At 39.9% G+C, this 26,434-nt stretch overlaps 1 protein-coding gene across 5 annotated transcripts in view; it reads left to right on the top strand.

Moving 5' to 3' along the window:
• Positions 1–26,434, top strand: part of LOC137168930 (neurexin-3b) — a 293,090-nt gene that overhangs the window by 91,315 nt on the left and 175,341 nt on the right. For all 5 annotated transcript variants that reach the window (XM_067571794.1, XM_067571797.1, XM_067571793.1 and 2 more), the window contains one exon: positions 645–1,028. In XM_067571794.1, coding sequence (XP_067427895.1) covers positions 645–1,028 — 384 coding nt within the window. The remainder of the gene's footprint in view (positions 1–644; positions 1,029–26,434) is intronic.

Raw genomic sequence — 26,434 nt, 5'->3', positions numbered from 1 at the left:
CCCCATTCTGTAATTTTCGTGACTGGAATATCAGTGGCCTTGAAGAGAGTGTTACAGTCAGTGATCAGTGCAATTTTGGCTTCCAAACATAGGTTAGCACCTCCTCCTACTCAAAACCACCTCTTAGCACAGACACAGTTGTACTTTTCTATTTTTGTCAGCCTCTTTTTTTACAGATTTGCTGTCAGTGCGCTTCGGCTTTGCTTGCAGCTCCACTAAAGTGGAAGTGCAAGCAAAAATCTAGTTATTTTCACCTCTGTCCTCACTTTGTTGAACAAAAAGGAGCCATTAATTCACATTCTGTTTGAAATTGTAATTTTTATTTAGTCTTTGAATATCAATTATATGTAAGTGCCAAAATGCTGTAAACTGAGGGCAATAAATGTCACTCGTTTTCAGTGGAGTTCCTGTTATTTCAGTAATTTAGCAGAAACAAGTGCTATTTTCCGGCAGTTAGCAAAATATAGAAGATCATGTAACTAGGAGAACATCACGCTTGATTTGAGAAAATCCAACAAGAAACAGTGACCAGTGTTTTCTAAAAAAACATATTCTTGGAGAAGACTACATGACATGTTGACATGTACATTTTTTTGCAGTTTAGTGTCTAGCCGGTATTTAATAATTGATTTTTCTTCCCCCAGGCATTATCTCAGTAAACAGCCGCCGGACCCCTTTCACAGCCAGCGGGGAAAATGAGATCTTGGACCTGGAGGGGGACCTTTATCTGGGTGGTCTGCCAGACAACCGGGTGGGTTTGGTGCTGCCCACTGAGCTCTGGACCGCTATGCTGAACTACGGCTACGTGGGCTGCGTCCGGGATTTGTTCATTGACGGACGCAGCAAGGACATCCGTCAGATAGCTCTGTCCCAGAACGTGACGGGCATCAAGTCTTCGTGTAGTAAAGTGACGGGGAAACAGTGCGACAGCAACCCTTGCAAGAACAACGGGGTGTGTAAGGAAGGATGGAACCGCTTCGTCTGTGACTGCACTGGGACCGGCTTCTGGGATAGTACCTGTGAGAGAGGTGAGACTCCTTTGTAGTCGTGAGTGTGTTTTCTCTCTTACAGTGATGATTGTAAAACCTTATTGTGGCTGTCAGAAGACTTATTGATTTGTTGTGAAGGACCTTTTTAAAGAGAGTACCGCAGCTCCTTTTCAGTGCTGAGAAATCTATTTGGTCAGTGTGCTCATGACAACATGTGTGCATAGCTTAAAAGATGCAGTAGACTAGTTTTACAAAGTTGAAAATATGTTTTCTGGTATCCTAAAGATGGTTGTGAAGCGGCAGTGACATAGCCGATGTCATGTCAGTGTCTACTAACAATAGCCTTTCCAGGGAAGTGGACAGCGCTCTGTTTTTAGCAGACAGCAAGAAGTGTGACTTGGGACACTTTCTCCACAATATTTTTAGAAGCTTTGCTGAAAGATTTAATAGGATTTCACTTTTCTGCCAAGTGGCTCTGGAAAAGGAAAGCTTGTTTTTTGCTGGGGATGTTTCTGGAGTGAAATTGAACTTCTCTGCTGCTGAAATGGCCTCTACTTGTCTAGGTTTTAAGAGCTTGGACGCATTAAGTTTTTATGAGACGGCAGAGATAGGGACACTCCGAGCTGTGGGAGAGTATGTTATCGGACTATTGTTCAGATTGTTATTCACTTTTTCACTATTTTACAGAATTTTTTGGGGCTCAGTAGAGGGCTTTAAGTACTTTCCTAAGAACTTTAGGTGTGTAAAGAAATGTACTTCGAGGAGGAATAATGACAAATCTGGAGAGGTGGTTGTTACAACCGGTAGCTGGTGTCACTATAGGAGGCTACTGGGAGGACAATGTGTTGTAAATGATTAATAAAAGCCAAAAGAGAGTAGGGATCAACACGTACTTTACATTGTATCAAGCCTTTGTTATAAACTATTGTATGAAGAGTACATTCAGGTGTAGGCTGGTCCTTCCTGTGCTCTTGATGACTTGTAGCTTAAAGAATTAAAATTTAATAGCCGACGGCAAAGATTAAGGAAAGAATCCTTAAGTAACCCGTCTTGGAAGCAGGTTCGGAGGAGGTTGAACATAATGACACGTGTTTAAAATGCAGTCATAAATAATAAAAAGTGAATGTTAGCATTGCAACAATGTACAGTACATGTCTCTCCTGCCGTGAGGGGGCTAAACTTCCAGAGGGAACCAAGTTAGGTAGTTGGGGATGTCTGATTGAGTTAACCTTGTCTTAGGCTTTGTGTTGTGTCTATTTTAGTAGCACTCCCATGATGTTGTATCTGTACAAAAGGAGGGAAAAAAGGCAGCTGTGAAAGCAGCAGTGTACTGGATAAGAAACATTAAAACAGAACCAATGTGCCTCACTGACCTTCCACCCACAGAGAGAAAACATTAAGTCACATGTCCCTAAGGCTCAGACTGCTGGTCTTTCTCACTACTTCTTCTTCTTCTGTCCTGTTCCGCTTCCTCCCACACAACGGTCTCTGAACGGTTGTATATCTGCATTCGGTGAGCACTGTTGACGCTAGGTGATAACCTACGGGACCGTCAGTCTGCCCTCCAGTTCTGGAGCTGTAGAACAAAACATCAGTCTGTTCAGCAGTTGATTTTTTTTTTTTTTCTTTGCACAGTGAGGGGTGTGGTGAAATGTGCTGATGTTGCTTATGCTGACATGACTGCATTTATGCGTCTGACTTTTAGTTTTATGGTTCAGATACTGGTTGAATCCCTCTTAGTTAAGTTGAGTGGAGATATGATGCTACAAAATTACGTCATTTTGGAACAATGTGTTGATTGATAAACAAGTCGGTGAACAAAAAATAATTGGGCAACCATTATAATAATTAATTAATCCTTTTAAAGGGACACACCACCAATTTTACACATAAAGGTAATTTTACTTTACTCATGGGTATTACTTGAAAACAGTTGTGTAATGTCTTCTGGGGCTCTGGAGGGGCTTTCCAAAAAAAGCAACTTGTTGTGTAAGGCATCTTGAAAAGCGATCTATTAATGAAATGTATTATTATTATTATTATCATTATTATTATTATCATAATACAAAAATATCTCAACTTGGGAGACTACAAATTTTTAACAGAAAGCCTGCAGTACAAACTGGTGTGTGAAAGACTTTGTGGGCGTTGACCAGGCAGGAAGGGTCTAATGAAAAGATGCCTTTAGTTGCATTATGGGAAAAGTAGGATCCAGTGTTTTGGGGGCTTGAAGAATACTAGGGACTAAAAAGTCAGGATATCTCGGCCTCTGCTGCATCGGTTTGGACATAACCCTATGAAAGTATAATACTAAAAATCTGGAATAGCCCTTTAATAATGAATCAACTACAAATGCCCGATATTTGTACATTTCAGTTTCTCCCATGTAAGGATTTGCTGCTTTTGTCTTTTGGTTTTTTAACTGTTGTTGGGATAACATAAGGAGCTTATGGAAGTTAGCAATGGGCATTTGTTGTTATTTTCTTTATTTTATAGATTAAACAATTAACAAAAAAAATGAATCTGTCAATTAATCAATAATAGAATTAGTTGCAACCCAAAAGTGAGCTATAGGTATGAAATTGTAGTCATAAGAATAAAAATTCTGTTAGACTGAGACAAATCAGAATGTTTGAGCACAAATATCTTGAGCAATGGTATCATCTGTATCAAATTATCACATCACAACTCAGAGGTCACCAACAGACTTTTTTTAGAGTGAATGGGCCTGTTCTTCCATCCATTTACCCATCACCCATTTTCTGGCTTTTTGGGCCACTTATCAAGGTCACAGTAGCAACAGCGTGAACAAAACAGCCAGGATGTCCTTTCCCAACTTCCTCCAGCTCTTCCTTGGGGATCAGTAACCCCTCCTGTGTATTCTGGGTCTGCCCTGTAGTCAAGCCGGAACAGCCTGAGTAACCTCAGCTTGCTCCAATGAGTGCAAAGTCACAGCAGCTTGCGATACAGAAGCCCTCTCTCTCTCTGCTGAACTCCTCACTTTCTCACGTAGAGTGAGGCCAGCCGCCCCGTGGAGGAATCTCAACTTGGCTGCTTGTGTCAGCGATCTTATTTTTTTCAGTCACTACCCCGAGCTTGTGACCACAGGTGAGGGTCGGAAAGAAGACTGAGCAGTAAATTTAGAGCTTTGATATGTAGCTCCCTCTTTGCAGCCATAATACAGAGAGAGCTGAGTTCCATTCTCCTTCTGGTACAATAAAAAAAACAGCTTTTTTCTGGGCCAATTCCTCTAAGCAGCAGCAGGCAGTTTCACTATCCTCACCATCACTTGTGAAGAAGAACCCACCTGGATTGAGCGATCCATGTTTCCACCCAGAATCTGAGTTGTTGATCAGGGTCACATGGGACGTCACACTCCTGATAAAAACAGGAAGACAACAACATCTGTAAATGGCTCAAGATCTGGATGATTGCAAACTAAAATTTCAAATTAGACTCATTTCCTTAGTTTTTATATTCTCTAATGATCACTCATATTACAGTTCAGAGTATCTGATGTTTTTGAAGCTAATTCCTGTCTGTACAGTAGTCCTTGAGATGAAGAAAATGTACTTATTAGAAATCTTGGGCTTGAAACGACGTGGTGTTTTCTTTATTTGAAATGAATTTGCAGTGCTTTGGAACAAATGGAATTGTATTAGTCATGCTGGTAGAATAGCTTATTTTCCTTCTCCTCCATGCTTTTAACCTGCCCCTGAAGCTCCCTGGTGACAATATCAAACAACCGCTGAGATGTATTCACACATGGCGCTTGCTATTGATCTGAATCATGCTATACAGTACAACAGAGAATTGTACTTGTATGATGAGACGAGGGGTGAAATGATAGAGATCAGCGCTCTCCTGGGTGGTGCAACAAAGGTTATACATTTACATTACAATGATTGGCCTTTGTTGGTGACTTTCTGCTGGAATGTAAATAAGCTCTTTTGTCTGTCTGTGTTCAAAACAATTTGTCGAGATCAGCATACACTGTTTTTGTCATGTTATTTAGTCCAAATATATTTCCTTGGGAGGCATCAGAAGTATTTGTCACATTGCATCAGCATTTCCATCTTTAAACTCTTGAAGTCTTTGACTTCAGCAAAGCTCATCGGTATAAAAAAATCAGTATACATGGGCTCCTATGAAGGGAGTATTACTACACTTGGAAATGAATATTAAGCATCTGTAAAGTTAATAGGGACACCACCTCCATGGATCAATTAATTAATAATTAATTAATTAGGAGGAAAAATAATTAAATCAAATTAATCAGTCTTATTGAAGACTGATCATGAACTCTGAATACATCTTCTGAAATAAAGGAAGACACACAAACAACAACTTGACTATAAATCAAGATATTTATTTAACTACTAAGGGATAGGATGAATGGGGAAAATTAAGCATGTATATATATATATATATATATATATATATATATATATATACTAGCTTCAGAGAACAGAATGAAATTTATATTCTCAGTTTGGACACATTTTTATCATTAACTTGCTTGACAACACCAACAGTATCTGCTTTATTCTCTTGGAAAGAGCTTCTCAACTCCTTGAAATGATTTTCCTTTAAGTAGCTTCAAAGTCGGGGCGTTGGACAAAACCTTTCCACACTATATGAAAATGCCACATATTCTGTTTTATAAAAAGGTCAAATTCTGTGTTGCAGCACTTCATTGAAGCTAGAGTACATTGATAATGCTGTCATTTATGTCAGATACAAACAATTTCCAGGTTATTCAGCTTAGATACGTCTTCAAGGAAAAATCCACCCACTGATGCTCCTTCAATAGTAATGATGATCTCTGAACATGTGAATGTTTATAGTACAGTGACATTCAAAGCCAAGATATTGTTTTATGGCTGCAGTATTACATCTGATAGAAAATCAGATTTCTTGTGCATCATTTTGTAGACATTTTCCTGTAGTTCATATATTCAGGACATATTTGGAAGCTTGTGCAGTAATGATGAACCCACTGATGGTAGAGCTGAAGAGGTTACTCAGAAAGTGCCTCCAGCCACATAAGAACAGTCAACGCTGCAGTTTCCTGCAAGATCATTTACAGAGTGGAATCCTTGCAGTTTTCCTCTCTGTCCACATCCCCTGTAGCCTTCACAGTGTTTGTAAAGAGAATTGGACTGAATGCAACAGGAGATTAGATATAGAGTTCTGTAGGTCCATCTATACTCCTCTGAAAATGCGTTACAGTTCACCACACCTGATGACAAAAGAACTGAAGGGTTCATGTGTAAAACGTAGGTTCAGATTTTACAGAATTGGTTTCAGATTTACATTGTTAAGTGTATGAAGGGATGAGTAAGTGTATGAGGGGATTTTCTAATGGTTAGTATGAACAGGAAGAATGATTATGTCAAGAAAAACATGTGTCAATGTTTATTTTGGCACCTAACTATTGTTTTAAGATGGACTTTAAAAAATTTGAACCTCTCCTTTTTAAGAGTGTATATGTGCTTTTATAAACTCACACCTTCAAGTACCAAAAGCTTCATATCCTATGGTCTTATTGTATTGATTAGTTATCCACTAGTTATTATTAGTTATTCAATTCAGTTAAATTATAAATACCCGTATCAGTTCTGATACTTATAATTTTAAATCAGTGCTCATATAATTGGCCAGTAAGGAATATGTTGTATTTTCTCTCTAATAACTTCCACCTTAAGAAGCTGTCTTGTGACTTAGGGGTTAAGGCACCGACCATGAACTGAAGATTTAATGGCATGTTCAGGCTGTGTCTAGTATATAGCTAACATTATTTTTCTACAGCACACAGGGTCTCAACTCTTCCTTGTGTACATTATTGATTTTTATAACTCCAAAAACCCACACCGCACAGAAGTAGTTCCAGCACATTTTGCACCAATGATATTTTTGGAACTCAAATAATGGAATCATTAGGAATAAAAGTCTCAAAATTATTTCATCATAGATTATTGAACGAAGTACATCACTCTGTGTAATTTCTCCTTTTCAACTGGGAGCCAAAAAGCAAGCAATTTTCTTGCTATGTTTAGCAAGACAAAAAATGCAACCTGACAGATATTTTAGACTCTTTGAGGAGATCAAAGATTGTACCAGGCGGCAACTAACAGAAAAAAGCGTTCCTGTCTGCTATCTGTTTTCTACCTGGTATCTGTGCCAGGTGTAGTCAAGTCAAGTCAATTTTATTTATATAGCTCCAAATCACAACAGAAGTTATCTCAGGGCACTTTTCACATAGAGCAGGTCTAGACTATACTCTTTAATTTACAGAGACTCAACATTCCCCCATGAGCAAGCATTTGGCGACAGCAGCAAGGAAAAAAAAAACTCCCCTTTAGTGGGAGGAAACCTCAAGCAGAACCGAGCTCTAAATGGGCGGCCATCAGCCTCGACCGGTTGGGTTGAGAGAGAAAGGAAGAGGAGGAGGAGGAGAGGGGAGAGAGAGACAGAGAGAAGCGCAGCAACAACAATAACAAATATAATAATAATAATAATAATAGAAATATGTCTAATAATAATAATAATAATAATAGCAGGCGTGGGCGTCAAGCAGGACCATGGCTGCACAGGGTCCACAGCCACAGTCCATGGAAGCGATCCATAACAGGGTGGTCTGTGACCATGATCCATAGAAACTTGCAAAACGAGAAAGCACAAAAACTCTAGGGAAGAAGTTAGTAACATGCATTAATTGTACATGAGTGTGTACAGATGGAGAGGGGGAGAAGGAGAGAGGAACTCAGTCCATCATGGGAAGTCCCCCAGGTAGTCTAGGCCTATAGCAGCATAACTAGGGGCTGGTCCAAAGCAAGCCTGGGCTGGTCCTTAGTATAAGCTTTATCAAAAAGGAAAGTTTTAAGCATACTCTTAAACGTAGAGAACGTGTCTGTCTCCCGGACCCAAACTGGAAGATGGTTACCAGGAGAAGAGCCTGATAGCTGAAGGCTCTGCCTCCCAGTCTACTTTTGGAGACTCTAGGAACCACAAGTAAGCCTTCATTCTAGGAGCGCAGTGTTCTAGTGGGGTAATAGTGTACTATGAGCTCTTTAAGATATGATGGAAGCCAGTGCAGAGAAGCTAAAATGGGAGAAATATGATCTCTCTTTCTAGTTTTTGTCAGTACACATGTGGCTGCATTCTGGACCAGCTGTTAGGGCAGCCTGTAACAAATGCATGGATTCATTTTTCTGCATTTTTTTGAGTTAGGATGATTCTGATTTTTTGCAATGTTATGTAGGTGGAAAAAGGCGGTCCTTGAAATTTGTTTTATGTGGGAGTTGAAGGACATACCCTATTTAAAGATAACTCCCAGTTTTCTTATGGTGGTGCTGGAGGCCAGGGCAATGCCATCTAGAGTAGCTATATCATTAGATAATGTGTTTCTGAGGTGTTCATGGCCAAGCACAATAACTAAGTTTTGTCTGCGTTTAGTAGTAGAAAATTGCAGGTCATTCAGGCCTTCATGTCCTTAAGGTATGCTTGGAGTTCAGTTCAGTGGGTATCATCTGCATAAAAATTAAAATTTATGGAGTGTTACCTAATAATATTAGGCTACCTAAAGGAAGCACATATAAGGTGAATAGTGTTGGTCCAAGCACAGAACCTTGTGGAACTCCGCATCTAACTTTTACGTGCATGGTGGATTCATCGTTAATGTGTACAAACTGAAATCGATCTGATAAATAGAACTTAAACCAGCTTAATGCAGTTCCTTTAATGCCAATTAAATGCTCCAGTCTCTGTAATACGATGTGATGGTCAGTGGTGTCAAATGCAGCAGTAAGATCTAACAAGACAAGTACATAGCGAAGTCCTCTGTCCGATGCAATTAGGAGGTCATTTGTAACTTTCACCAGTGCTGTCTCTGAATCTTGACTAAAAATCTGCCAATAAACTATTGTTATGTAGAAAGTCACACAACTGATTTACGACTGCTTTCTCAAGGATCTTAGAGAGAAAGGGAAGGTTAGATATAGGTCTATAGTTGGCTAAAACACCTTAATCAAGAGTAGGCTTTTTAAGAAGAGGTTTAATTACAGCTACTTTAAAGGACTGTTGTACATGGCCTGTTGATAAAGACAGATCCATCATATCTAATAAAGAAGTGCTCACTAAGGTTAAGACTTCCTTAAGCAGCCTAGTTGGGATGGTGTCTAAGAGACAGGTTGATGATTTAGATGAAGAAATCGTTGAAGTTAGTTCAAGAAGGTTGACTGGAAAAAAACCATCCAAATCCAAAGGTTTTACTCCTGTTTCTAAGGTTCCTGTGTTTGGAGATAAATTGGTGCCTGTTGAGGGCAGGAGGTGATGAATCTTGTCTCTAATAGTTAGAATTTTATCATTAAAGAAGCTCATGAAGTTGTTACTGAGAGCTATAGGAATACATGGATCAATGGAGTTATGACTCTTTGTCAGCCTGAAAAGGAACCCTAGGGCTGTTTTTATTCTCCTCTATTAATGATGAGTAATAGGCTCCTCTGGCATTACAGAGGGCCTTCCCATATGTTTTAAGAGTATCTTGCCAGACTAAGCGAGATTCTTCCAGTTTGATGGAACAAAATCCTTTCAAATTTTTGCGATGTTTTATTATCTTCTTTTTTTAAAGGGGTGATGGAGTTGAGTGTCATTTGCAGTGACCCTGCGAATGACAATTTGGGAGGGACTAAAGTTTGCATAAAAGTCCTCTGTTGTATAGAGACATGGCACTGAATTCAATGCTGATAGAATCGCTTCCTTAAATTTAGCTACAGCACTATCAGATCATCTAGAGAAGACATTTTTGTCATGTAGTCCAGTAACAGGAATTCAAAAGTTATTAAGTAATGGTGTGATAAAATAGGATTTTGTGGAAAAACTATGAAATGTTCAATTTCGATGCCATAAGTCAGAACAAGGTCAAGGGTGTGGTTAAGACAGTGAGTGGGTTTATTTACACTCTGAGCCAATTGAGTCTAATAATGAGATAAATGCAGTGCTAAGGCTATCATTACACGACGAGTATTAAAGTCACCTACTATAATTACTTTATCTGTACTAAGGACTCAGAATTCAGATAAAAATTTAGAGCAAAGTACAGGCCAGGAGGATGGTACACCATAACAAATAGAGTTGGCCATAAAGTTTTCCAGGTTGGGTGTGAAAGACTGAGAACAAGGCTTTCGAATGACTTATAATTAAGTTTAAGTCTAGGGTTGATAATTAGACTTGAGTTGAAAATGGCTGCAACTCCACCTCCTTGGTCGGTGTCTCGAGGAATGTGAGTATTAATATGACTGGGGGGGAGTGGATTCATTTAGGCTAACATATTCTTCATAACACAGCCAGGTTTCAAGTAGAAAGTAAGTAATTGTTGTTGTACCATTGCAGTGGTGGTGTTAATTTTTATTAGGTTTTTATGTGTATCTCCTCTTCTGTTTAGTTTTGATTTAATTGATTTAAGTGATCAGGGGGGCAGACACAGTTTCTATGTGGTTTTGGGTGGATAACTGCTCTAATGGAAGTGCAGCTCTGCTTCAGCCATATTTCTAGATATGAGAACTCTTCCATCCAAGTGGGATGTATGTTGTCTCTCCTAATCAGACCAGGTCTTCCCCAGAAAGTCTGCCAATTATCTATAAGTATATGGATGATTCCTCTGTCTCTTATCTCGTGTCTGTTTTTCTTTCACTTTGGTTCTCTTTTTCAATCTCTGTCTTTCCTCTGTCTTTTAGTTTCTGCATCTGCCTGCTCATCCCTCTCCTCCTCTCTCATACACACACATAAACACACATGCACACACGTGCACACGCGTGCTCCCTCTGTTTGGCATGGCTTCTTTAACCCAGCCCATGAGACATGACAGCACCTGTGATCAGAGGTCTGTCGTGGTATCACACAAACAGATGTAGAGTCAGCATGGAGCCAGACTGTGTGTGAGAGTGTATGTGTGTGTGTGTGTGTGTGTGTGTGAATTATGGATATGTGCACATACTGAATATTATGTATGAAAAGCAATGAATATCATCATTCTCTTTTTCTGTGTGACCACGTGGAACTGTCTGCACACTTTGATTACACACATGCATACACATGATTATGAATGTCTTATATATGACCTCCAAAGCTTCCGTTTGTGTGTGTGTGTGTTTTTACCAGCTAGGCAGTGCCAGCAGCCCATGCAGGTGTGTGATACAGGGGCCCTGGCCCTGATAGACCCCTCTGGTCTGGGTTGTGACCGGGAGCGTAGCCCTGCCAAAACCCGGTCTCCCTGTGATCTGAATTCAAATGGGGCAGCTTGGCTCAGTGCAGCCCCAACAGACACACATGGCAAAGAGAAAAGAGAAGCTGCTTGCTTAAAATACAACAGTGTGCAAATGTATTACCATGATTTGAGGGGGGAATTGTAATCCTTACACACTGTTGCCCTCAGAATAATATCGCACTTGTGGAATTGTGAAAGTGTAAAAGGGTTGTTTTTTTTTTTAAAGTTAGAGCTCCATATGAGTGGGTTGTGTCTAATTAGGTTGAATCGGTACAGGTTTAGTTCAGTGTAGTGCTTTAAAAAGTGATGCTGGAATATGATTTGCTTCTGAAACAGCCTGCAGTCAGATCCGCAGAAGAGAAAGAGAAAAGGAAATCATTACCCTCTTGTAATGATAATGTTTCAAGGTGGGCTTTGTCCTCCCTCTCGTCTTTGGGAGACAGCTCGAGGCTTTATTCCTTTTTGATTGTTACATTCTATTACATGAAAAGGTTACCCAAATGTTACTCCCCATAAGGAAAACTCGAGTACAACAGATTATTCAGGTCGTATTTGAGTCTAACTCGTGAGAGGTGACATTAATTCAAGACTACAGGGAGGCATATTTGATGTCATACACTGACTCCACCAAGAGAAAGGGATTGTCGTGTCAGGCGCACCGACTCGACTCAGCAAGGCTAGTCAGTCATTCAAACAGTCAGTCAGTAAGTCAGTTGTAAACTTAGTGTGGGTCTGTGTGTGTGTGTGTGGGCGTGGGAGCTTTTAGGAGCCTGGGTGTTTCTGACAGTGGTGTGTTGGCTGAGTGCTGTGCAGCTGATAAAGTAGCCCAGTTAATCAGGTAAAAAGGCCTTTAATGAAGTGTGTTTGTCTGACGGTGTGCCAACCCAGCGCCAAGCGATCCCACTGAGGCTCTCCTCTTTCTGTCTTTCTGCTGCATCTACACACCACACGCACACGGTTACACAACCAGACTCAGATACATAGTCAGGAAGGCGCACACACACACACATGCACCAATCCACTGGAGACAGATTGGATTGTGTCTAATGCATATTGCATTTTCCCTGACAAGATGCCACCGCCCACATACAGTAAGTGCCTGTGTTTTCCCTACTGTCAGTGGAGAGGAGTAGTGATGGCTCCGGGCCTGAGCAGATGGCTGGGAGTATGTCCACCGCAGATCTGTGGTGACATCACTCATTATAGCACTGGCTTCCTCTTTCTTAATAGCGTCACTGCAGGCAATGCACTTTTTACACGTTTCTTAATTCATTTAATTTCATCCGATATTTGATTGATTGATCTAAAGAGTTTTGGTGAAATTGTCCAAGATCCTCATGTTAGCATTTAGACAAGTTTTTTTTTTTTTTTTTTGAGTATCATTACATTTCCGCCTAAACTCATACACATCTTAATCACATCAATCTCATTGGTTCTCGCAAAGGTAGAAAACACCAATGCACACACACCATGCAATTACCTGCTCATTTGGCTCAATGTTCATTCATAGTGGCAGCTAAATAATAGGTTGCCACATGGCTTTTACAGTTTAATCATAGGAGGTAATTGCTGAACAGGGATTGGGTGACATTGATGCTCGCCAACCTTCCTACATGAAATCTTGCAACCTGGCAGCGACATTACACTCCTTTATGTTTAGGTTGTGCTTGAAAAGTGAAAGAAGCTGTACTTTCTCAATAAAAATGCTTCATTTTGCAGATGATATCCTAATTATCTGTTACGGTAAAAAGAACAAAAGAGCAAGAGAAATTAAACCATATGTTGGATATGGAAATACCTTAACATAGAGGTGTTTTTAAAGTTTTCTATTCTCACAAAAAAAGTGAAATATGTTAATGTACTTGACCCCTGAAGTTCACTTTAGGATGTCACAGTGCTTGCAGCACCTTATCATTTCAACAAGGCGTGTGACCCGTAATCTTTCATGTGCTGCAATTTCTCATTCACACGCAGAATCTACAGTAACTCTTAATTTGGATGCCATAATTAGTGTACATTGTGTTCAAAATGTATAGTATATTGTCAAGACGATTGGGAAGTATGAGTGTTATGGCAGTAAAGAGAGAAATTTCTGTCAGGATTCAGCCGAGAGTCGGTGGAGGCAACAACGTTCAAAAACAACGGACTCTTCCATTGCCCTGTCTCTGCACCCAATTTGATAACCTCTTAATCATTTTTTAAAATCTATTCCATCCCATTTGTATTCAGATGAGGTCAGTTCCTCAGATATGCTAAAAGTCAGTTTCAACAAAGTGTTAGAGTGGCATAATTTAAATGCTTGTCTGGATGCCTTTTTCCACCCACAGAGGCGGAAAAAAAAAACCTTGATCTTGCTGAAAGTCTCCCTTAATCCTCATGCCCTGTAATAGCCCTTGCATAATTGCATGGCATGCCATTGTGCAAATAATTTCTTAAGGTCAGGTACCAATTACCGCCACATATGATTTTGATTCAACACGTCAAATCAGACTTGTGTACGTGTACTTTATATCATATATGGCTCTTATTCAGTACACGTGGAATACAAACCGGTGTTTCCATCACATTTTTCCAGCCACATTTGAAAAGATTCCTTAAATTTTCTTAGTTAAAAAACACAACAAACATGAGCAACGTAGTCTCAGTTCAGCTGATTTAACAACAACTTTGAATTATTGAGTATTACTATTAATATTATAGAGTATATGGTATTGTATTTCAGTGATAGTTGATAGTATGTACTGTATGTCACTTTGTTCTTTCTAATTCCCACCATATTTTATCAAATGGTTTTCTTATTTTGCAATAAATAAATCTTTTTGAAATTTAAGCTGTTGTGTACAAAATCCAAAGTCAAGGTTCACTTGACTTTAATTGTGATTAATTAATTTGCCTCACCAGCTTGTTTTATGGATCTTGGACTTCTTGACTGACACAAAGTAGAGGGTTTCTGTAAATGGCCATTTCTCAGGCTCTGTAACTCTTTATCATTTATACTGACGGATGCAGAAACACCCAGGAGGGCAGATATTTGGTCATATTTTCTGACGACACGGCTTTGCTGTCACTTCTCCGAGGCTCACAATCAGACCACGGGAATGTTCTCACTGATTTTATTCCTTGAACTTTTTGGACCTAAATGTATCTAAAACCAAGGAACTGATTATTGATTTTAGACTTAACAGAGATGCAGCCAAAGAGTAAATCATACATAGTAGGCGTGGGACAATATGAAAACAAACAAGGACAGATTCAGACTCTCACCGACACCTTGCAGGTAATCACAATGAGAGAAAAAAATCCATTAATAAAAAGAATCTAGTGATCAACCTGATATCCAAGCATTCACATTCTGAGCCTTCAGCCATCATGACGAATGACTGGAAAGATGCAGCCTCTCCCTTGTGGCATATATCAATTCAAAATAAATCAGGAAATCAATAGGACTGTACATTAGTGGGCTAGACAGCTTTTTAAAGTTACTCATGTGAGGATATTCACAATTATCTCGATACTGGAAGTTCACCACAACTAAATTATCTTAGTGTAACCCCGATATAAGATAAAATCTTCTATCCTCCCATCTTTAATACATAATGAAAGTGTGGAAATGGTTACAACATACCAATATTTGGGTACTATTTCCGACGATCACCTTAAATTTGATGTGGCTATTGTGAAGCGGGGGCAACAGAGAATTCACCTTTTTTCGCAAACTAAATTCCTTCTCTGTCAGTCCCGTCATCCTCTTTTGTTTTTATTGATCTTTTATTGAGAGACTCCTGAGTTCTTTTATCTGCTGGTTTCACAGCCTCACAGTAAAAAAAAACAAAAACAGCCTGAACGGCGTTAATAAAATCTGATCAAAGATCACCAGAGTGAAACAATGAGATCCGACAAATCCTCCAGAAAGCAGCGAGTGTTTTCACTTCTTCTGGAAATGTTCTTGCAGGTGAATTTTCTCTGTTGCCATCAGAGCGTTGTTATGTTTTAGCTGCTCGTAAAAACTAACTGCTATTCTAAATCGTTCATTCCTCCCTGCAATTCGACTACTAAAGGCTCTGTACATTTATACCATTGGCATTAATCTATTTATCAATATTATTTATAGATTTTATCACTGTACAACAAGCTACTCCAAACAAATTACCCCTAGTGAGAATAATAAAGTTGTTTGTATTGTATTGTATCACTTATTTAGCTATGTGGCGAAACATCTGGGAATAGCTAAGTGAACACTAGTTAGCTTTACCATGTGATAATCAATGCATTAAAAATGCATCAACGTTTCATGCTGTCGTCTCATAATCTAATTTGTTGTTAAGAAATATAATATATTATTGATACGACTGTTTCAAGAACACTGATTAAGTATTTAACTTCCATTATGTTTGTAAAAAAGAATCGATGCAGCAGAAGCCCAGATGTCCTGACTTTTAGTCACTAGAGTGGGTAAAGCTCCAAAAATTCTGAAATCTATAAATCTCATCATTCAGCTCTTCATTAAACCCTCCCAGTCTGGTAAACACATGAATTTCAAACTCCACATCCCCAGTTACACAGGCTTTTTATTATAAATGTGTCCGAGCTCAACATATAAACTCAATGAGGGTTTATTTCCTCTTCCAGAGCCACAGTTGACACTGCAAAACTTCCTATGATGAGTAAAGTGAACTAAATTTATAAAAATCTGTTGAGTGTCAACTTCAACATATCATAAAACTGTTTTATGTTACTGTCATTAAAAGTTCATTAGCAACATTGTTCAAAGGCTGCCAATCTTTTTTTTTAACATTCTTACATTTACCAGTCAAGAAATGCTTCTGCTTTGTTTTTGTTTTTTTTCTATATTTCTTTGTTTCACCAGTTTTTGAATTTGCTTTAATTAACCTAAAGCGAAATGGCTGACATTTAACAGATATTATCCATTTGGCTTTGACTTGACAAAGTGTATAATTCATGTTGAGATAGAGCTGAAGTGCCGGTGGTGCTTTCACAATTGTAAAAAAGGAAGAATTATTGAATGCATGTGGCTCTTTCTCCAAGCTTCTGTTTGACAAGACGAGTTGATGTGCGTGCAGTATAAAGCTCCTGTCTACCGTTTGACAATTTAGTTTGAATAAAGGAACATCGCTTCCAGGTTGATAACCATGCTGCTGTCTGAATATGCGCTGCATGGCCACTCACCTCTCAGCAGTTTTTCCTTTTTTTTTTTCAGCTTAGCTGTTGGCATTTGAAAAAAACCCATTATCGCTGAATGAGATAGAATGAGATGTACATCCTTCTAGATACTTTTCCTGTGTTATCATAAGGTAGATATCCACCCAGAGATGGATGAGTGAGGAAGTCTTTATAGAAGCTGAGGAATTGTGATTAAGCATTCAGTGCCGCCTTTAGCTTTGTCACTTCCTCTTACCTCACTTCAACACAGCTACGTTTTTAGAAAAATAGTTCTGCGTTGTGTTCCGTCACGAGTTCCCTTTCTTTTATTTTTAAGAAACGATAATAGTTAAAAGAAATCTTCGGCACATCTGTGACCTTTCCCCTCCCGCTGCACTGTAACTTGCTTTCACCTTCCTTTATCTCTCATCCTCGTGTTTCCCTCAGCCCCACTTCTCATCGTAAACGGGTGATGAGCACCTTTGCCGGGACATTTATCACAGCAGACAGAGAAAATGACATTTCAAGGTCTGCCCTGACTAACAGGCCAGCGAGCGCATACATACACAGGACAAAAGGGGAGGGGGGAGGGGGATGTGGGGTGGGGGGGGGGGGATTGTAAAATGGAGGACGGGGAAGACGAGGAAAATGGAGAGAAGAGAATGAGGTTGAAAATACAATAGAGGGTGGGTTATAGAAAGGGAAGACAAATGAAGAATGGAGACAGATGAAGGCAAAGAATTAGCCAGAGAAGAGTGGTTGAGCAATCATCCTTGTAAAGCAGGACTTTGGACTTCAAAGCATGTGGTATATAGATTTTCGTTTGTCACTGACTGCAACCCGTTTCACCTTTTTAATGCACTGTTGCTTCATTCTTTGCTTTATTTATATAATTATCACCATGACAAGAGATACAAGTAGATTAAAATTAGCTTGGACTTTATTTCCTTGATTCTTACGCCTTGAAATTTATAGGTAGAGATTCTGATACACACACACACACACACACACACACAGAGGCTGTCGGTACAGGCTCACTGGCTTGGATGTGGTAACTGATTCGCATCATTTAGCACATGATGCCTCTGTGATTCCTCTGTGGTGCACTGCAGGTGGTAAATTTGAAGCATCAGCAGCAGCTGCACCTGCAGTTCACCATTACGTCTATTGTTACTATATCACGCTCACTTTGGAGTGATGATAAGATGTCTAGGACTTTTACTGACCAGTGATACTTCATATTTCATCTATTCACCTTGTCTTTTGTGCAGCGAGATAAATCACCTGTCTCTCTTTTTTTTTTTCTCAGCACAAGAAATATTTGTTTCCTCCTCTGGGGTCTAAATAACAAGCATATTGACAATAGCCCTATATCTCCTTAAATAAAACAACAACATAAAAAAAACATAAGAATATGGAGCTATATATCAACCTGAATGATGAATTCAATACATTTCCTTTTTTTTTCTTTTAAGTGCTTATGTCTAGAAGAATGTCAGCAGTCACTGTGAGGCCAGAAATGGTTTGACTAAGTTTAGAACAGATGTGTCAAGGTGCTCTGACACACTGCTTGAACACTTTAGTGCATGCTGGGCCACAGAAAACACAGGTAGGTGTCAAAATATACGAATCTGATCAGTTCTGTTGATTCTGTCATATGGTGGTGAAAAATCAGCTCCTTGCCAAAGCAGCTCTACAATAGCCGACGTCAAAATAAAGCCCTGAATGCACCATAGATTGTTAAACCGTATATTTAGTCTTAAATAGAATTGCAAGGCAATAAAATATTAGTCTGAGCGTTTAAAATGTGTTGTCCTGTGAAAGCTTTTTTGCTCTGACATGACAGCAATTTGCCTTTTTTTATTTAGCCTTTTCTTCACAATACCTCGCTGCATAAATGCATATCTAAGCCTAACTGTCGACATCATATGCGCCTCTATGTATGTGTGTGTGCGTGTGTGTGTTTGAGTTGTTTTTTTGCATTTTTTGCAGCCTAGGGAAGCATGCTAAATTAATCCTATTTCATTTGAAGCTGAAACATGCTCGTATTGTAGAAAACGCCTGGGCCTGCATTTTTATATTTCCCAATCCCGACAAGGAAAAAAACAGGCCCCTCTATTCACTCCTCTTCTCAGCTTTGTTCCATTTGTCTTTTAACACTTATCAGCTTCCCGCTGTTGAATAATCGTTGAATTGAGCAGAATAATGAGTTTGGTATCTTCCGCATTATCAAGCGTGTCGCACGTTTTTTTTTTTTTTTTTCAAGCGTACTTCTGTGGTTCGGTTATGGGCACAATACTGCGCTGCCCTGAAATTGATTCATCCTCATTTTACTATCCTCTTATTCTTTTCCCCCCTTCCATTTGCAGAGATGGTAGTTTTTGCAGAGAGAAGGCCCTAAGTGATTGCAGGTCATGTAGATTGAATTTTAATTCTTGTGGATGCCAGCTGTGGTGATTTCCCTGAACGCACACAGAAGAAATAGAGAGTGAAATCTCCTGTCCTCTCTCCTCTCTCCTCCGGAGGACACTGAGTGGCCTGCCATTAAAGATGGTCTTTCCTGCCTTCAGCACCAGATGATAGACTCATGGCGAGCTGACACTCGTCCTCCTGTGCTGGAACAGTATGCCAGTAGTTCACAAGAGTCACAGAGCACATGAGACTGTAAGGAACAAGGACGGCTGAGGTAGTAGTGCGTGGAGAGGGAGAGAAAAGTACAAATTGTTGGCTGAATTGTTGAAAATGCCAGCGAGGCAGCGGCGGGGAGACAGACAGAGATTTGTTTGACAATGTTTGCCCGGTAGAAGAACAGATCCTACTGCACTTTAAAACGATCTGTTCGTTTCCGTTTTTTCGCTGCTTGGAACATTATGCTGCTGCTCCCTAATCCCCATTTGTAATTAAATGTGTGCTTAGGAGCTGCGCTGGGTTATGTAAACCCTTACTCCTCATCGTGGCACACTACGCAGAATAGGGAACGACGGAGGACGGGAATGTGCCGTGTCCGTCTTCCCCTTCTTTCTGTGTCTTGCGTCTCATTTCATTCTCCTTCTTTTTTTTTTTTTTTTTTTCTCACTCACGCACAAACTCTCTCTCTCTCTCTCTCTTCCTTCTGTGTGGTTTTCCCCACTCGCTCTCTCACACGCAGCAGGAGAGCGAAGGAGAGAGAGAGAGAGAGAGAGGGAGAGCACAGAGGAAATCAAGCCTTCAGTGTTCGGCCATCTGAGAAATTGACAAGTCTCCAAACCTCTCATGGCAGCAGGGATGAGGGTTCCCAGAGAGACTAACTGATTTTAAGGATTAAAAAAAAAAAAACCCACATAATACTCCTTTGCTGCAGAGTGAGGTAGCATTTTATATAAAATAGCATGAATTTGCATTTCATGGTGGTATTTTCATGCATCAACAGACCTGACTTGTTTGTTTTGCTACATCATAATAAAAGACTACCATTTTTAATACAATTTCACTGAGGTTGATTGTGACGATGACTTTATTTGCCCCCCCTTTGTTCCCAATAACCCATCACTTATTAAATTCCTGCCTTTTTATTGTACTGTTCTGTTTTTTTTTTTTTTTGCAATACCCTCATTGTCTTGCTTGTAACCTTTAGACATCTCCTTATCTTTCTTTTTCTACCCCTCACGCCTGTTTCCACCCTTTTCATCTCCTAACAAGTCAAATGAGAAGCTGGTGTCTAAAGCAGCCGGCTGCCTTTGACTTTGCTGCCCCCTGATGGAGCTGAATTGTTCTGTACGTGTGTGTGTGTGTGTGTGTGTGTTTAGGTGTTACTGTGTCTTTGTTTCTCTGTCTATTTGAGTGTGAGAGAGTTTTCTTTGTAGCGATGAGGTTATTGTTGGTCTCTTTGAAAGCGTGTGAGGTAAAGCTTGTTTCAGCTCAACATTCACTGATGCTTTGTATACCACCAAACCACAAGCACACATTGTATATGCATCAGGCAACTACAGGAGAAGCTTTTCCTCCTCCCTGGAGTCCTGTAAAGGTAGCTACTGTACATCTGATTAGCATACACTGTGGTTTTCAACACTAAACAAGAGATACAGCTCGGTATGCCAGATGTGGAGGAATTTTACAACAATACAAGGCTGTTCCATTTGTTGAACACCTTGCTAGAGTTGTTGGCAATGAGGCAGATCAAAGTTCTCCTGGTAAAAGTGTACTAGCCAGGTTTCCTGGGTTTCTGATAACCTGGGAAAAAAGAAAACTGACAGGAAAACTATCTGTTCTTCCCCCCACACTGTTTCCTGAGAATCTTACAATGCAGTACAGTACTGACCACAAACACATACGCACTCAGTTGACTGCAATCTCCTTGTTGTTTGATGATGCTTAAACATATGTAGAATTGTTGTTTTTCATTTCCAGAACACACTGGCATTAAGTACATTTACTGATGTATCTTTAATCAACACTTGTATGATGAAACAGCAATGGAGTCCAGTAAAATTCAGTGAGGGCAAAACAATAGCAGCCAATAGGAGTTACAGAAAGCATTGGCTCATTTTCACCAAAACTACAAAGACATTATAGGCTGTAATCATAAAGGGTGGGAGGCAAAACCTTTTTCTCTGACTCTGTTTTTTTTTTAAACCAATATAATACCTTTACCCAAACAGGACACTTCCTCTCTTTATTTTTGCCCTGTTGTTATTCTGCCCTATTTGGCTCAATTGCACCTCTTGTCAGTCCAAGTGCCATCGAAGCAGACTTTTGGCTTGCCTGAGTGACATCTCGGTCAGCCTTCTGGTTTTCAAGTCTCACTCTTTCACTAAAAGTGTTATAAATTCTATCTTAAACTTAGCCCCTATTATTGGGTGCCACCCTTTCTTTGGCCCCTATCCCTTAGAGAGTCACACGCCACTGGTTAAAGTAAATGTGGTAAAGGTTTGCAAATTGTTGTTTGTGTGTATGTTTTTTTGCACAGAGTGACCCATGACTGCCCATGTGTGTAGCTACCCACTAAGCAGCAGGAGTTTTACTCCCATAAATCATCACAAACTGTCATTAATCATAACTTCAACATCCTTCAGGTCAAATACAACCGCTTGGCTTTGAATAATCCATCTTATGGTGGCGTAAGCTACTGGAGACTGTTCAGGAATGTCATTCCGTGACTTTAACCAGCAGTGGGGTTAAGCCAACAACACCATGGGAATGATTCAGTCACTATGATATTATGGTCTGGAATACAGCAAGAATAAATAGAATAATGTCCATTTAAAAAAAAAAAAAAAAATCATACTTCAAATTGCATGCGCAGGAGGCTTGTTTCAGATACCGATTATATCTGTCACGTGTTGATAAAGCTCTACAGATTTACCTCATCCCTGTGTAAAGCCTGTTCAATATGTCTGATGCACAAAACCGCTTACTGTTTCATATTGACGCGACACCAGCCCTTGTGATTTTTGATATCCTGATAAATTCATCTGGGCCTGCTTAGGTTGAGCATGGCAGAATATCTGATAATCCCGGTGAGTGTACTGACCTCTTCCTGAGTTTTACTGTCTGAAGAGGACAGGAGGACTGGGTTGAGAGCATTGTGTTTAACATTTTAGACTTTCTCTACCAGCCCGTATGTGTCCATTACAGGAAAAAAAAGAACAAGCAGAAAACAGGAAGTAAGAGGAGGAGATGGAAAAGAAATGAATAACCGTGCTGGCTCATGATGAACAAAGATTTAGCTTGTTTGTTTTTTGAAACAACACAAAGTTGTAAGGCTACAGCAAATCATATTTTACTTGTTTGGACAGAAAAATCTTAACTCAGCGTCCACCCACTTTAGGAGCTATCTACCACATTTGAAAGTCAGTGAGAGCTCCGAATGAGCTAGTAAGTGAACCTTGAGTTATTCTTTTTTTTTGTCTACTACTGTTCCTGAGGTCAAGAATGAACACACACTCGTTGTTTTACTCGTCCTTTTAAAGTAACCAATTTTTTTTCTGTTAGCTTAACGTAACTTAACTCAATAACTGCATATTCTGCTCTTATTAACTCACTTTCCAGTAGTAGCAGGAAACCATTTCAGCCAAAAAAATTCAGTGCGCTGCTTGCCTAGCAGCAAATGGCAGATAGTCTGTGGCTAGCTAGTGAAGAAGTATAGAAAGAGCTACCTAGCAAGCTAAACAGTCAGATATTTCCCCCAGATGTTGGTTGAGACAATAACAAAACCAGTGTTAGCTAACATTTTAGCCATAACAACCTTATAAAGACGATGTTTTTCAAGTTGTTCTGGCAAGTTGCTAACAAGTTAGCTGTAACAACTTAACAAGCACAGTGTTTGCAAAGTTCTGAGTTGTTCTTAGCTTTTTGTGGACTTCTTATTTTTGCCACAAAACACACCACTGCCATGGGAAACGTAAATTTTTGACATTGAAAACAAGCAGTAAAATTCATTAACATCAGCACTAGTTGAAGTAATCACTGGGTCAGCACTCTGATCTGCAGCCCTGTTAAAACCCTCAGAGATATTTTAAGGTCATTTTGTGCTTTTTGGGGCATACAAATACTGGCTCCTGCCCTGTCACGCATACTTACTTACTTAACATCAAACTTAAACCGGAATGAGAGGAAGTGAAATCCCTCTGCTTCACAGAAATTTCCCTATTACAGATCGAATAAACCGTCCCACTCACATTTATAATAAATAAATAAATGAAGATCTGTGGAGGTATGAATTAGATTTTTATTATTGCACAGAGCTACTAATGTTTCCTTTCTAATGCTTGCGAGTTTTAAATTAGATTTTCTTTTTTCCTGTATTCAAAATGTATTGCTCTCTGTTTTATTTATTGAAATAAGTGGTTTTCTTTCACAAGGGGGTTTGGATTAGGCTGGAGTGTGCCTTTAAAAGTACAGTGTCGTCTGTTGGGATATTTTTGGTTGTTCTGATGTTCCTGTGTGTGTGTGTGTGTGTGTGTGTGTGTGTGTGTTTGTGTGTGTGTGTGTGTGTGTGTGTGTCTCCAGAGTGAATCACGTGGTGAGGATTACTGTGGATAACGTCCACAGCCAAGAGCCTTTTCTGTCGAGTGCAGGCATTTCCTACTGCCTCAGTGTATATGCACATTGTCCACAAACCCTGCATAACACACACACACACACACACACACACACTGTATATGCACACACAAAAAAAGCAGACTAAGACACACTTAGTGCCTTTAAGATTCTTTATAGATGTCCTTACCCTCACTGTCAGTATGAGGATATGATTTTTGAACTTTAAACATTGTCGACAGCAGACCCTGAAACGTGTGTGTGTTTTTGTGTGTGTGTGTGTGTGTGTGTGTGTGTGTGTGTGTGTGTGTGTGTGTGTGTGTGTTTGTGCGAGTGGGAGAAGGCTTGACAGGCATTCATATGAAACACCACAATGACAGTCAAGGCCCTTGTTGGTTTGTTTATCAAAACAAAGACTTGTCACTCTGTTAGGGGGGAAAAAAGATTAGATAATCCTACACAGTTACCGCCGAGGCAAATGAAGAATGGGAGCACTGACGGAGGAAAACCGGAGAGAAAGAAAACAGAATCCAGAGTTTAAACAGGACTTAAGTGTGTGTGTGTGTGTGTGTGTGTGTGTGTGTGTGTGTGTGTGTGTGTTTGTTTGTGCTGAAGAGATTTGACCAGCACACTCCCCCCTCTATACCCCAAATATTTGTGAAGCTTCTCACTTAATAGCTTTCCTCCTCCTCCATCTTCTGCTTCAGTTGGACTGCTAATTATGTAAATTGCGGGGCTCGCTGGAAAACACACACACACACACACATACACACACATACACACACACACACTTAGACACACATACAGACTGACAAGTAGCAGCTTAATTAGCATCTGAAATGACATCCTCATTGCTGCTGATCTCTCTCTTAAGAAATACCAAGAGAGCAGCACATGCTGTAGCTGCGACTGTGCCGCTGTGTAGTTGTGTGCAGATGTCTTGCTGTGCATACAGCTCCGCACACTCACACACACACACTGTTGATGCGTGGAGCGCAATCACCTGCAATGTCTCGCCGAGGCCTGTTATTAGCTTTACATCGGGTATGAATGACTGTAATCACAGCAGCAGGCTTCAGTTTTTACAGAACCTGATGTTTAATTCAGATGTATATCGATGTTTTGCTCAACTGTGTGCTTTCAGTCTTTACAGCTTTAACATCGCCTTGGAAACTGTGACTAAGCTTTGCACGATACCGTATCTTGCTCTGAGTTACTGTGATACCTAAGTTAAACAAAACAAAACAAAAAAAATCTAATAGAGTAAGTTCAAGATGGCCAAGGGAAGTTGTTTATTACAAACCACAGGAGTGTATCACTTTGAATTTCTCTTGTAGGAGCAGAAAGGTGAGCTCGGTCCTTGCAGAACTGTGGGCAGTCCAACTGCATGAAGCTAGAAAGAAGGGGATGACCAACAAAGCTAAAGTTACTGCACAGCTGCATCTCCTCTTAACTCTGACTCTGATCTTCAAGTAAACTTAGCATTATTTGAATTTATTTCGAATCAGTGCTAATAAACCCATATTTGGTTGTCAAAGGCATGCTTTATGTCTGCTATTTATGTTTTTTGCCCTATTGTTGGTTATTTTTATTACTGTTTCTTGTTATAGTTATATGTGCACAAGTGGTATATTTGAGCAGTGAGGAGAAGTGTGAGGCAGAGGACACGATTCTGTCCCGTCAATTACTCCTGGCCGGTTATCCGGGGAGAATTTCTAATAGATTTCTCTTTTATTCTTGAACCCTTCCCTCTGTGGTTCTGAATGAGCCGCGTGGACGTCTTCAAAATAAACCCGGGCCGTTTCTCTGTTTTGGTTTCCCGCCACTCAAAACAGAGATGCAGTCAGAATAAAATACATCCATCTGCAGTCAACCAAAAGCTTCCCTTTTTCTCTTTCACACAATAAAAAGCTATTTGACTATAACACAGTCTATCCCAGCTGAGATTGGTCGATGACAGTCAGACATGATGGGGACTACATTGCCCTGAAAAGGATGCTGTGCATCCTAACAGATCTATAAAATCGGCTGCTATTGTATTGTGGTTTACTTAAAAGGTGCAGCTCAGTGTAGACTGTGGAACAGTAGACTGGTTAAGGTTTTCATGCTGTCTCTTAGGAGAGATTGAAGTTATTTCACAGGCATGAAAAGCTTTAATGGTTTAAAAGGGGAATCAATCCAGCGACACATTTGCATATTGTGTTTGCATGATTCTGGACAATTTACTCAAGATTTGTGTGTGTTAAGAGTGGAAGAGAGAGAGACTTAATGCACACACCAGGTGTATAGTGGTGTAGTTAATTTCTTCCACCTGTCAGCTTCCAGTGGCTCTCTGTTTATTATCCTTGCTAGAGAGGCAGTAAAGACACTCACAAATCCTGAGAAATTTCATGTACTCCCAAAAAAATGTGTGTTATAGACTGTGGAATTGAAAGAAAGTCGTATACAGTAATGCACCTGTGCCAGTTAACTAGTAATATATTGTTATGTAAGAAGTGAAAAGTTCCAGTGTCAAATTCTCATAGTTAAAAACATCAAAACCAATTTTCAGATATAATTTTACCCGCGGCATCATGCCATCTGCTTAAACTCCAGAGTGGACATCATGGTTTGTTTCATAGGGGGTTTTTCTGCGCTCTTCCTTGTCTCTTTGAGTTTTCTGAGCTGCAGATTGACTCACCACATTTTTTTTCATTCCTCTAGTGTGAGTCTGGGACCTGACCTGGCTCACAAATCAATACATGCCGCTGTCAGTTAAGAGATCCGTCTCTGGACTAGCTGGTGTGCATGCATGTGTGGATGTTTGACCGTGTTTGATACGTGTCTGCGTGTGTGTGTGTGTACGCGAGAGCGAAGGAGACACAAAGACGGAGGGAGCCTGTGCAATTTCAAATTGAGTAGAACAATGGTGAACCAAGGTTTCATTACCCTCCAGGCTCCTGTACCCACACAGTCGACAGCTTGTTCATAGAATGGATTTTACAACAGCCCTGAAAGCAAC

The sequence above is a fragment of the Thunnus thynnus genome, chromosome 18 (genome assembly GCF_963924715.1).
Source record: "Thunnus thynnus chromosome 18, fThuThy2.1, whole genome shotgun sequence".
Lineage (NCBI taxonomy): Eukaryota > Metazoa > Chordata > Actinopteri > Scombriformes > Scombridae > Thunnus > Thunnus thynnus.
The sequence above is the reverse complement of the archived record's forward strand: the minus strand, read 5'-3'. Positions and strand labels throughout refer to the sequence as shown.